The 13,473-nt window shown below is 53.0% G+C and overlaps 1 protein-coding gene across 1 annotated transcript; it reads left to right on the top strand.

Annotated features, from left to right (window-relative positions):
• The first annotated feature begins 86 nt into the window (after positions 1–86).
• Positions 87–13,436, top strand: HSD17B14 (hydroxysteroid 17-beta dehydrogenase 14). The gene is made up of 9 exons (XM_024566432.3): positions 87–210; positions 856–894; positions 981–1,063; positions 1,657–1,723; positions 5,010–5,101; positions 11,918–12,022; positions 12,520–12,587; positions 12,702–12,798; positions 12,885–13,436. Exons 1-9 carry the CDS (start codon positions 123–125, stop codon positions 13,056–13,058), a joined length of 813 nt encoding a protein of 270 aa, XP_024422200.2. The 5' UTR covers positions 87–122; the 3' UTR covers positions 13,059–13,436.
• Positions 13,437–13,473: the final 37 nt, after the last annotated feature.

The raw sequence follows: 13,473 nt of genomic DNA, 5'->3' as shown, positions 1-13,473 counted from the left end.
CTGGCAACGCCCTCCTCCAGGGGCCGGACGCCCAGGGGCCAGCCCACAGCTTCACCCGACGCTGGGGTTAGGAGGATCCCCACAGTGAGTGTGAGAGGGAGAGACAGACAGACTGACACGGAATGGCTACAGGATCGCGCTATGCCGGGAAGGTGGTCATCGTGACCGGGGGCGGGAGCGGCATTGGAGCCGGGATCGTGCGAGCCTTCGGTGAGGGGGTCTTGGCTGGTAGCATGTCTGGGAGAGGAGCGACCCCGGGGTCTAACGAGTGTGGGAAGATCTGATCTTATAAAATCCAACTCGCGTTGCGGACGAAAGCGTGGGAGCGGCATCCTGAAGCCTGTTTAGCAGGTCTCAGACGCCCTTTCTCTGGGTCTCAGTTAAAGCTACAAAACGGATGGTTTGGGACCATATCTCTTGCAGATTTAGGTTTTACTCCGGAAACCAGGGATGGGGGTCTCAGGAACCCCAGCAGGTACTTGGAATAGCTTTAAAAAATGAAATATAGAAACTGAGGTCTGGACAGGGGAGCTCACCCCGCCAGCACTGGACGGAGCCAGATGGAAGCGCAGGTGTGGGGGATTCCACAGCCGTCCTGCCCTGTCCGAGTGGACAGAGAGGAGGATGGGGGAATCAGGGGCAGAGAAAAGGGGAAACTGAGGTTCAGGAGGAAGGGCGTGGGAAGCCAGGAGGTCGTCAAAGCCTCTGCCCTTTGTCCTGGGAGGTCATCGTGAGACTGGGGTCACCAGGAGAGCCGAGCTGGGTAATAGGCCCCACTCCAGATGGCCACAAGAGGGCAGCAGAAGCCTTAACCAAGGTCTCTGCTTGGGTAACTTGTTCTCTTCTTGTTCTCAGTGGAAAGCGGGGCCCAAGTGGTAATCTGTGACAAAGAAGGTGAGTGAGGGTCTCTCAGTCCTCAACCCCAGCCCCCCCTCCCCCAGACCCAGGAGTCCAGGCCCCCAGCCCTTCTTTCTCTGCAGAGTTGGGGGGCAAGGCCCTGGCACAGGAGCTTCCTAGAACTGTCTTTGTCCTCTCTGACGTGACCCGGGAGGAAGATATGAGGGTGAGCGTATTTTCTGTCCTCACGCCTTACGTCCAATATCTCTCCAAGCTTTGTTTCCGTCCAGGCTTTTGCACATGCTGTTCCCTCTACCTTTCCCTCTTTTCCTGGCTAAATTGTTCCGGCCCCAGAGGTTTCAGTTCAGTCTCCTTCCCCCCTGCAAGACGATCCCTGATTCTGCTGGTGGGTCCAGGGTCTCCTGGGTAGGCTCTCCTTTATCTCCCACGTCTTCAAGATTCTTATCACACCTGTCACCTAAATGGAATAAAGGAGTCCTTCACAAGTGGGTCTTTTTCTGTAGGAGTTTCTCCCTCCCTTTAGTCAATATCTTGCTGATATCTGACCCCATGGGTGTCTGTCCCCTGGGCCCTGGGTCCCTGGAGTAGTGACAGCAAGTGTGACCGCTGGGCTCTGGGCAGCCCTGGCCTCCTGTCTCCTCTTCTCCTGCCATGCCTGGTGACCTGGGGAGTCCCTCACTTCCTCTAGCTCCTGTCCTCTCAGCTACAGCTCTGGCGTCACCCCCCCCCCCCCCCCGCCTTGCTTTTGGGAACCCTGGCTGCCGACTCTCCTCACTCACAAGACGTCTTTCTTCTCAGAACCTCGTTTCCGAGACCATTAGCCGTTTTGACCGCCTGGACTGTGTTGTCAACAATGCCGGCTACCGTGAGTTGTGAGGCCATAGGGCCATTCTCCACCAGTGTCAACTGACCTCCTGGCTTCCCACGCCCTTCCTCCTGAACCTCAGTTTCCCCTTTTCTCTGCCTCTGATTCCCCCGTCCTCCTCTCTGTCCACTCAGACAAGGCAGGGTGGCTGTGAAATCCCCTACACCTGCGCTTGCATCTGGCTCCGTCCTCTGCTGGAGGGTTGAGCTCCCTCAGTTTCTGTATTTCATTTTTTAAAGATTTTATTTATTTTTTTTTTAGAGAGAGGGGAATGGAGGGAGAAAGAAAGGGAGAGAAACATTGATGTGTGGTTGCCGCTTGCACGCCCCCTACTGGGGACCTGGCCCACAACCCAGGCATGTGCTCTGACTGGGAATCCAACCAGCGACCCTTTGGCTCACAGGCCCACGCTCAATCCACTGAGCTACACCAGTCGGGGCAGTTTCTATATTTCTAAAATGGGAATAAGGGTGATGATGGTCCTCACCGTAGGGTTGTTGTGCGTACTGAACAAGGTAGACTAGTCAGCCCCTTAACGACAAGAACTTCTAGGTGAGGCTGATGGCCTTTCTCTTTAGAAGAATGAATGCCTCATGCTTGCAAACCAAGGCTCAGAGAGGTGAACTGTTGGCAACGAGGTCACACAGCAAGGCCGGGGAAGTGGCGAGGAAGTGGCTCACCCTCTCCGGGTTTGTTGTTTCCAGGATCAGACAGGTGGCGGATATCCGTTCATTCTTTCTCTTTGTACCCTTTGTATATCTATTAAGTATTTATCGAACTCCCACTATGTCCCAAGTTCCGTCCCAGCGACTAGGGATTCGGCAGTGATGGCATCTGCCTTCTAGAGGAAGGAAACAGACAAGAAAAGACAGGTGCATGGAGTCCCCATGACTCTCGGATTTCGCGTTTGTGAATTCCCACTGGCAAAGAGAGCGTTTCTGTAACCCCAGAAGCAGTAGTGTGTGTTGCGCTTCTCTGGTCTTTTGCGGACATGTGCAGAGTGGCAGCAATTTGAGTTGTCCGCGGGGTGTGTTCCCAGCTGAGGTTGAGCAAGACGACGCTTTGCCCTGGTTTCGGTTCTCAGGCCGAGAGATGCCCAGAGGACAGAGACAGAGACAGGAGGGGGCGGCACAGTGGAGAAACCCTCCTCTGGGGCCGGCTGAACGGGTTTGAATCACCAGGCTGGCACCTGTTCGTGGGGCTGCCTCAGACAATCTACTTATTTGCAAAATCAATAAAATAGTTTACTAGTATTGGCTGTTTTTAGGATTTGGGATTATAATCTATGGTAGGGATCCATGTGTGTATATATATGTACATATATGTCTGTGCACAGTACTGTCTCAGTTGGTTTAGTCTGCTATAACAGGAGTACCATCAGCTGGGTGGCCGAGAGAGTGAACATTTCTCCCTCACAGTTCTGGAGCCTAGGAAGTCCAAGAGCTGGGGCTGAAAACCAAAGGGTTGCCGGTTTGATTCCCAGTCAGGGCACGTACCTGGGCCAGGTCCCCAGTAGGGGGCATGTGAGAAGCAACCACACATTGATATCTCTCTTTCTCCTTCCCTTCTCCTCGCTCTAAAAATAAATAAATAAAAAATTTTTAAAAAAGGTGCCGGCAGATTTGGTAGATTCGGTGTATGGTGAGGGCCAGCTTCTAACTGCGCCCTCACATGGTGGAGGGAGCGAGGGGGCTCCCTGGGGCGTCTTTTCTAAGGGCACGAATCCCATTCCCAGAGGGCTCCACCTCATGACCTAATCACGTCCTGGAGGCCCGGCCTCCAAACACCATCACCTTAAAGGTTAGATGTCAACACATGAGTTTTGTTTATTAGTTTTTTTTTTTAATAGTTATTCCTCATCCAAGGATATGTTTATTTGATCGGTTGTCTCCTGTCCACGCCCCGATCGGGGACTGAACCCACAGCCTAGGTATGTGCCCTCACCGGAAATGGAACTCACAACCTTTTGCTGGGGGTGCGGCGAGGGGGGTGACGCTCCAACCAACTGAGCCACCCAGCCAGGGCAACACATGAACTTTTTGAGGGGACAAACATTGGTCCACAATAGGTTCATATTATAATAGAATATGAACCCAGGAGCCGTGGGTTAGTACTCACCAGTCTGGCGTTCACAGCCACGGTACCCATCGCGGCTTGGAAGCTGAGAGTTGACCGTGTGCACCGGACAGGTAATGAGTGCGTCCCCGCGTTCTCACTGTTCTGTCTCTCCAGCTCCTTTGCTTACGAATGTTGATTTTTCTTTCCCTCTAACTACCCCTCAGTTCCTGCTGTTTATCACTGACCCCTGAGCAAAGCGGGGGTTAGAGGTTCTGACCCCCCTGCAGTTGAAAATCCACTTGTAAATTTTGCCTGCCGCAAACTTTACTTCAGTCCCTCGGTGTCCGTGGGGGGATTGGTCCCCGGACTCATTCGCTTACCTTTTGGTCCTTGGACATTCCAGTCCCTTGTATAGAAGGGAGGAGAACGGTGCGCACAGTCAGCCCTCTGCGTGCGCGGGCTCGCCCCGCGGATGGACAATGCCAGGGAGCTGTGCTGTGCACCTGGAACGAATCCAGAATAATATTGGATGTAAGCTGTAATTGAAAACATAAAAAAATTAAAAATGTTATTTTTTAAAAAGATTTTATTTGTTTTCAGACAGAGGGGAAGGGAGGGAGAGAGGGAGAGAAATATCAATGTGTGGTTGCCTCCCGTGTGCCCCCTACTGGGGGCCTGGCCCTCAGTCTGCTGAGCCACACCAGCCAGGGCTCCAGGGCTAAACATTCGCCTGTTTTTGCTCTGCGGTCCGTTGAACCTACAGACACAAACCCCAGATACAAAGGGGTGACTGTATGTGCATTGAAAAAAGTCTGCGTGGAAATGATCCCATGCATTCAAACCTGTGCTGTTCAAGGGTTAGCCATATTTAACAAATCCGTTATGGTGCCACGCGTCAGGCATAAATATTGACTTGTGACATTTCTAAGCTCAAAAGCGGTGATGGTCATTCTGCAGATGGGGAAACTGAGGCACAGAGCAGCAAAGTGACTTGGCCAAAACCACACAGTGAGGAAATGGCAGGGCTGAGATTCGAACCCAGTCCTTCTGGCCTCAACACTGCTTTCTTTATTAATTGCTGTGCAATCTCCCTTCCTTTTCACCATTCCTGAGGACTCTGTCTGCCAGACCCACCTGGGCCCCCCACACTCCTCCACCATCCCCATTTCCCCATGGTTCTCCTGCCCACGTGGCTCCCTCATTCTCTCCTCTCTCTCTCCAACCTTAGACCCGCCTCCACAGTGGCCTGAGGAGATCTCCGCCCAAGACTTCCGGGAGCTGCTGGAGGTGAACCTGCTCGGGATGTTCACCCTGACCAAGGTGAAGGCTGGGGCCCCGGCTGCTCGGGCCAGGTGGCCTCCTGGCTTTGACATTGTTAGACCCACTTTGTCTGCAGGCAGAATGTTTTCTGTGCCTTGGTTTAGTCTTATTCCCCAAGGGCTCTGTTCTTTGTAGAAAATAAATGGCGCGAATCCTCACATCCAGCCAAAGCTGCCAGGGTGGGTGCATAGCTCTGCCTTCTCAGGAACCTTCCAGGAACTGCCTGGGGTGGTCGTGGGGGGGATGTTAAGAACATGGGCAAGGCAGTAATAGGCAGTCACAGCTTTGCCACCCCACCAATAGCTATTAACAGCAAAGAGCATCTCCCTCTAGCTCTGCACCCTTCCTCTGAATCTTCCCATAATGCGCCCTGCTTCTCATCTCTCTTGACACGCCACCTCTTCCCAATGGCCTTTCCAGACCATCCTTGCTTATGTGGCCCTTATACATGCGTACTCATTCTCATTCTCTATGATAATGCTTCTTTTTAAAGATTTTATTTATTCATTTTTTGAGAGAGGGGAAGAGAGAAGGAGAAAGAGAGGGAGAGAAACATCAATGTGTGGTTGCCTCTCTAGCACCCGCCGACCAGGGATCCAGATGTAACCTGGTCCTGTGCCATGACCGGGGATTGAACCACCAACCCTTTGGTCAACCCTTTGGTTCTCAGGTTCATGCTCAGTCCACTGAGCTACACCAGCCAGGGCTACTACAGAACTTTTTAATTCATTCATTTAACAAAGGCTCATTTGGCACCAGCAATGTGCTAAGTAAAGCACTGGGCATCCAGCAGGGGGCAAAACACGGACACCCCTGGCCTGGGGGAGCTGACATTCTAGTGGGGAAGACAGACATCGGGCCGGTAAATACAGGATGTACTGCCAGGGAGGGCTAACTGCTAGGCAAACAAGGAAAGGGAAGAGAGGGCATGATAAGCCATGAGTAAGTGCAAACGCTGTTTTATTTTCATTTGGCCTTTCATTTATTTTTATTACGGCATTTTGCAACTGCACGCAAAAGCAGAGAGAAGCGTATACTGAAGACCACTGGTCATTGCCCTGTGCCAACAATAAGCAGTATTCTGCCATTCTTGCTTCTTGGAGACCCCTCACTTTCTTTTCCTGGACTTCTTTTTAAATAGTTTATTTATTTATTTTTAGAGAGAGGGGGAGGGAGGGAGAAAAAGAGGGAGTGAAACATCACCATGTGGTTGCCTTACATATGCCCCAACCAGGGACCCGGCCCGCAACCCAGGCATGTGCCCTGACCGGGAATCGAACAGTCAACCTTTGGTGTACTGGGATGACGCTCCAACCAACTGAGCCACCCGGCCAGGACTGTGCACTCATTTAGACAGGGTGCGGTGGTCTGAAGCCTTCTCTGAGAGGTGACGTTTGAGTCATACTGCAAGGAAATGTGTTGGGGATGGTGGTCCAGCAGAGAAACAGCCAATGCAAAGGCCCTGGGGTGGGACTGCTTGGCATGCAGAACAGTCAGAAGGGCAGTGTGACTGAGGCAGGACAAGCACAGAGGAGAAAGTGTACGGTGAGGGTCGAGAGCGGGCAGTGGAACCCAGATTGTGTGGGGCCTTATAAGCCACGGAGAGGACTTTGCTTTGACTCAGAGTGAGCAGGGAGCACTGAAGGATTCTGAGCTGGGGGGACATGAACTACTGTGAGTGGAAACTGGCGCCCTCTGGCGGCCGCCTGGGGAACAGATGGGTCGAAGGCTGAACAGTAGGCTTTGTAGGTGGTACAGGCCGCAAATGATGTAGGATCTGATCAGCCTGGTAGCTGTGGATTTGGTGAAAAGTGGTCCGATTCTGGGTCCATTCTGAAGGTAGAATCGTCAGGATTTCCTCATAAGACTAGATATGGGGGTGAACTCCAGAAAGAAAGAAATTTTTGTTGTTGTTATTTGCTTAGCAAGTGTGGGATAGGGACCCCTGGGGTGGAGCAGGTGGGGTGGGAGGGCGTGTTGAATGGGATTCTTGGGTCTGGGGTGAGGAGGGTCCAGGCCTGGAGACGTCATTTTGGAGCCCACTGGCTTGCTGGAGTTAGCTCAGAAAAGCAAGTGTAGACAGCAAGATGGGAGAGTCCCAGGGAGCGGGCCTGGGGTCACCAGTGTGGGAAAAACTCAGGTGCCATCTTCAAGGTTTTATCTGAGATCCAGGTGCAGTGTCCCCAGCTGGGTTATTCCCTGCTCAACTGGTGAACCCTGGCTCCTGTCCCCAATGCACCTTCTGTACACCACAGCCCATAAAACGTTTGCGAGTGTTTGTGTGTGTGTGTGTGTGTGTGTGTGTATATATATATATATATGTGTATATATGTGTATATATATATATATATATGTATATATCCAGCATTTAAATGTGATTTTACATAGCAACTGGATTTTTGTTTCCCTTGAAAAGTTGATGCACTGGACCCATAGAGCAGGGTGGCAGTCTGCTAAATGTGGCCTGGCTCCCTCTGTACTGGAGTCCCTGCCTCCCCCTATTGGCTCCCTGACTCTGTTACCTGTGAGTGGGCGGGAGTAAAGGGGTCAATCTCTGCCACTCCCTACTGGCAGCATTGGGCAAGTTACTCAACCTCTCTGTGCCTCCGTTTTACTGACTGTAAACTACAGCTAATCATGGTACCTAACTCCCAGGTTGTTCAGAGAATTGAATGAGAGTCCATTAAATACCCACCAAGCCCTTAGAACACGCCTGGCACAGAGTTTGCTGTCTGTAAGCTATTATTGTTTATCACAGACCTTGTCTCATTCTGTTTCTTGTAACTCATGACCTCAATCAGTTTGAGGTCTCTGAGATACGTGTTGGGCAGACGGAGCCTAGGAGAAGTAGAAGAGGAAAGGTAAGATTTGAGCTGGACCGTGAGTGGGAGGGAAGGAAGTGGAGAAATAGGGCACAGTGTTTCACTCACTAAGAAAAGAATGTGCAAAGGCCCTGGGGCAGAACCCCCTGGGGGCATTATATGAACAAAACAACCACCACCTGCATTTCCAGCTTGGCAATTATAAGTACTTTGTTAAACTTGGCGGGCTGGGAACCAAAGGGTCGCTGGTTCGATTCCCAAGTCAGGGCACATGACTAGGTTGTGGGCCAGGTCCCCAGGAGGGGCCGCAGGAGAGGCAACCACACATTGATGTTTCTCTCCCTCTTTTTCTCATTCCCTACCCCTCTCTCTAAAAAAAAATAATAAATAAAATATTTGGGAAAAAAATAAATTTGTTCTATCCATTGTCTCTCGCATTCTCCTATCCAGACATCATGTAATTTCATCAGGAAGAACCTCCTAAGTACTACCAATGGATGAGAATGTTTATTTATTTTTCTAAAATATTTTTTAATGTATTTTTAGACAGAGGGTAAGGGAGGGAGAAAGAGAGGGAGAGAAACATCAATGTGTGGTTGCCTCTCACACATGTCCCCACTGGGGACCCAGCCCCCAATCCAGGCAGTGCCCTGACTGGGAATCAAACTCGTGATCCTTCGTTTTGCAGGCCGGTGCTCAATCCACTGAGCCACAGCAGCCAGGGCCATTTATCTATTTATTGATCAGGAAATAAACCTGGGTAGGTATCAGGCAGTATACTAGGTGCAGGGACTACACCATGTGGTCTTTTCCCTTGTGGAGTTCACGGTCACGGGGCACCAGGGGTCATTAAATAAATGCAGAGGTGCATTTAGGGGGGTGCGTGTGTCTTGTGCTAGGGAGGAGACAGGTGTGGCTCTGGGTGACCTGTGACAGGGAGACTGGCTTGTTTTGGGGGTCAGGACAGGTGTGCTTCCTGGAGGAAGCAAAAGATGAGCGCTATTAACTAGATGGGTGGGGAAGAGGGCTCTCTGGATCCGGTGTACAAAGAAGTGGGGAGAGTCAGACCAATAAGGGTGCAGGGGGGCCTTGATGTGGCAACACGGAAGTGCAGGCGTTTCTAGCCCAGGGAACAGCCAGTGCAAAGGCTTGGCAGGGAGAGAGGGGCTGGTACAGGGAGGGTTTGGGGGGCCTTGAGGGCCACGCCAGGTGTCTGGTCTTTATCTCGAGAGCCATAGGAAGCCATGGCAGGTGTTCGGACAAGATGGATCCCGTGAGGAACTATGGCAGAGGGAGGCTCTGGAAGACTCTCAGGTCTCCCAGTCTATGGCTTGAGAAGCAGGGCAGAAGGGGTCCCATTTCCAAGGCTGGGGAGCAGGAAGAGGGGCAGGTTTTAGGAAGAGACAAAGGGGTATTTCTGCACTCGGGACCTTGAGATGCAGACTCCAAAGGGTGCGGGGCGGGAGCTCCCGCAGGGGGGCTCCGAGCAAGATTCAGGAGGTACTGGTGGGAAACCAGCAAAGCAAGGGCCTCCCCAGGCGGAGCTCGGAGAGTGAGAAGGACCCAGGAACCCCGACACTGAAGCGAAGTGGAGTCAGGCCAGAACCAGGCTCCGCAGATGGGCCGTCTGAGGGAGGGAGGGCCAGTGAGGCTAGTGGGAGTCCCGCAGGTCTTTGATGTAGCGACTCGGTGACCTTGGGGTGGGGGTACCGAGGTGGGGGGCAGGGAGGACAGGGCCAAGGAATGTGTGGGAGGGGTGGGAAGGGCAGTGTGGGGCAAATATATATCAGCAGTAGCTGAGTCCCCGGCGGGGATGAGGGCGGCAAAGGAACCGCGTCCCTGACCTCAATTCCCTTTGCAGCGTGGGGGTGGCGAGGGAGTTCGGCCGCGGAAGTGACCGAGATTGCGGGGAGAGATGCGGCTGCGGCTGCGGCTGCGCGGGGCCAGGGGTGGGGGCTGTCTGCGCGAGCCCCAGGCCCGAGGGAGGGAGGGTTTCAAGGCTGAGAAGAGTGAGCGGAGAGGGGGATGAATGTGGGGGGGGTCCCTGAGGAGGAGGCTGGAGGATTACAGTTCCACCCCGCCCCCAACATGGGCCACATTCTCCTGTCACTCACGCCAGATTCTAAAGTTCTCAACACTTAGACTTGTCAGAAGTTGTTTGGGCCCTGGCTGGTGTGGCTCAGTGGATTGAGCACCGGCCTGTGAATCAGTAGGCCGTCATCGGTTCGACTCCCAGTCAGAGCACATGCCTGGGTTGCAGGCCAGGTCCCCGGTTGGGGGTGCATGAGAGGCAACCACTCATTGATGTTTCTCTCTTTCTCCTTCCCTTCCCCTTTCTCTAAAAATAAATAAACTTAAAAAAATTATTTGGTTGTTTTGGCCTCGGACTGCAGGGCTGCAAATACTGGTTCTGTTAGGTGTCACGTGACCCTCTGTGCACGTCAGTCACCGTTCTGTTCCTAAATGAGCTCATCTGTGCGCTGCTGACCGCAGGGCCAGGCCACAGAAGACCCTCAATAAATCCATTCCCTTGCTCAGAATACGTACTGAGCACCTACCCTGTGCCAAAGAAAATAACAATTTCAGCTGTTTCCTTGTGGATTTTTGCATGCTGGTGGGAGAGACAGGATGAGCAAATAAGTAAGTAAAATATCTATGGTGCCCTGGCCGGTGTGGTTCAGTTGGTTTGATGTCGGTCTGCAAACTAAGGTTCCGGGATTCAATTCCCGGTCAGGGCACATGCCTGGGTTGGGAGTTTGGTCGAATGGAAGGCAGCCAGTCGATGTTTCTCTCTCACATCAATGTTTCCCTCCCTCTCTTTCTCTGTCCCTTCCCCTCTCTCTAATAGATTAAAATAAAATAAAATAAAATAAATATATGGCATGTCAGACAGCATGTGGGCCACAGAGAAAAGGAATCAGGAAGTGGGATGGGGACCTGGGGGAGGGGCGGTTTGCAGTTTTAAATACATAGGATGGTCAGGAAAGTGACATTTGAACAGGATTTGAAGTTGCTGAGAGAGTAGGTTCACCCAGGACTGTCCCACTTTAGCACTGAAACCGTAGACTGAATGTCCCATGTCCCCAGAAACCCTTTAGCCCTGGCCAAGCCAGGGTGGTTGTTCACCCTAGGAGTGAGCTGCATGGCTGTCTTAGGACAAGCATTCCAGGCAGAGGGCACAGCAAGTGCAAAGGCCCTGAGGTTGGAACACTCAGTGGGTATTTGAAGACACAGCACTGGGATCTGTGTGCAGGCTGTTTCTGAGAGAGTAAAAGAGGCTTGAAAGAGCTGGGGCGGGAGGGGGGTGGCGGGAGCCGGGGAGGGAGCCAATTTCTGTTCCCACTCTGAGAACCCCTGGGGAGCTGGCTCGTGCACGTGCGTGTTAATCTCTAGTGGCAGGAACAGGCCTTGCGTGGCCAGCTCAGCTGCCCAAAGCAAACAAGGGCTAAAGAACAGAGTTTGAATCTCTTCAAGGTCACGGATAGTGAACAAACTGGGAGACAGAGAGGGAGGGAGAGTTAGTTTAGGGACCTCCAGGTAGCCAGGCAGTTTTAGGGGAGAAGTTGGCAAAATATGGGGTTCACGTTCTAAAGGTCTCCCACATGCTGACCACAGAGCTCTCCCTAAAACTCGGAGAGAGAAAAAAATGCAGCCACGTTGCGTTTTTCTGTCTTAATGTGGACAGGGGTTTGAATAACACACACGGACCCGGTGGGGGTGGGGGGACAGAAAAAGGAGGGGAAAAGACAGACTGTAGAAGAGACACAGAGAAAAATCCCTTTCAGACAGAGAGAGACTCCGTAAGCGCTGAGACCCAGAGACCCGGAGGCCCTGGGGCAAGTCAGCGAGGGTGCTCTGGAGCTCCGGAAGGCATGGAGATCAGCTAGGGAACACACCAGGGACTGCGGCCATTGTCCCAGACATCAGCGTGTGTTCCCTTGGGCTGGGGGAGGTCCAGGGCCTTAGCGGCTTACTCTGTCTCCTGTCTCCCCAGCTCGCCCTCCCCTACCTGCGGAAGAGCCGGGGGAATGTCATCAACATCTCCAGCCTGGTCAAGGAAACTGGCCAGACCCAGGCAGTTCCCTACGTGGCTTCTAAGGTAGGCCATCGAGGTACCCCCTTGCTTCTTCCTTCCCACCCTACTGGGCCCCTAGGGGCCTCCAACCTGAGGCATAAAAACCTGTGACATGTTGTTAGACATCAAGTATCTCCCAAGAAATAAAGTCTAGCCCTGGCTGGTGTGGCTCAGTGGCTTGGACCAAAAGGTTGCCGGTTCAAACCCAGTCAGGGCACATACCTGGGTTTCGGGCCAGCTCCCGGGTTGGGGGCGTGTGAGAGGCAACTGATTGATGTTTCTCTCACACATGGATGTTTCTCACCCTCTCTTTCTCCCTTCCCCTCTCTCTAAAAATAAATAAATAAAATCTTAAAGAGAGAGAGAGAGCCCGGTGCATCCCAAGGTGGCCTGCAGGGAGGGTGTGCCTTTCCCGTTCTGAAGCCCCTGCCTGACCCTTGCAGCCGGGAGGTGAGGACACCGGGGGAGCCTCATCTTCCCCGGACTGAACGTTCTCCCCGCCCCGGCCCTGTCTCCTGTAGGGAGCGGTGACAGCCATGACCAAGGCCTTTGCCCTGGATGAGAGTCAATACGGTGTCCGAGTAAACTGGTGAGCAGCTCCAGTGGGCTGAGAGGCCCCTGAGGGAAGTGGGAAGACTGGGAGTGAGCCGGAGAAGTGTGTGTGTGGCCGACCCGCCCGATTCTCTCTTCTCCCTTCCCCCAGTATCTCCCCAGGAAACATCTGGACCCCACTGTGGGAGGAGCTGGCAGCCGCTTCGCCTGACCCCAAGGCCACTATCTGGGAGGGCACAGTAGCCCAGGTAGGGTTGGGGCCAGGTCCAGGTATGGTGCATGGCAGGCAGGTGAGGGCTCCCCGTGACCTCCTTTTCACCTGGTCTCTCTCCAGCCTCTGGGCCGCATGGGCCAGCCGGCCGAGGTGGCAGCTGCCGCTGTGTTCCTGGCCTCTGAAGCTAGCTTCTGTACTGGTGCTGAGCTGTTCGTGACCGGGGGTGCAGAGCTGGGCTATGGGCGCAAGGCCAAGTGGGGCGCCCCCGTGAAGGCCCCTGCCACCCATCCCTGATTTCCCACATTTCCACTCAGGCTTCTCTGTCTAGGGCTCTCCCACCCCAAACTCAGTCTCCCAAATTCCAGCTTCTGCCCTCTGCCTCTCAGGTGCAGCCCACAGCTCTAGTCATTAAGCCCATTTACCAATATGCCAAACCACCCCACAGGTTCCCATAAAAGCAACTTGCAGCCCTAGTTGCTGTGGCTCAGTGGTTGAGTGCTGGCTATCGAATGAAAGGGTTGCCAGTTCAGTTCCCAGTCAAGGCAACTGCCTGGGTTGCGGGCTAGGTTCCCAGTAGATAGTGCGTGAGAAACAACCACACATTGATGTCTCTATCTCTTTCTCTCTCCCTTCCCCCCTCTAAAAAATAAATAAAATCTTTTTAAAAAGCAATTTGCAGCCAAAAGGAGGAGGTCATGATTACATTTAT

Source organism: Desmodus rotundus, chromosome 12 (assembly GCF_022682495.2).
Source record: "Desmodus rotundus isolate HL8 chromosome 12, HLdesRot8A.1, whole genome shotgun sequence".
NCBI lineage: Eukaryota > Metazoa > Chordata > Mammalia > Chiroptera > Phyllostomidae > Desmodus > Desmodus rotundus.
This window is presented reverse-complemented; position numbering and strand designations above follow the sequence as displayed.

Bases quoted from the DNA above. Each gene is read 5' to 3' on its own strand.
- HSD17B14 (XM_024566432.3), top strand. From the start codon at position 123: ATGGCTACAGGATCGCGCTATGCCGGGAAGGTGGTCATCGTGACCGGG. The intron at 211-855 runs GTGAGGGGGTCT...TCTTGTTCTCAG, and splicing joins CGGGATCGTGCGAGCCTTCG to TGGAAAGCGGGGCCCAAGTG. The intron at 5,102-11,917 runs GTGAAGGCTGGG...CTGTCTCCCCAG, and splicing joins GGATGTTCACCCTGACCAAG to CTCGCCCTCCCCTACCTGCG.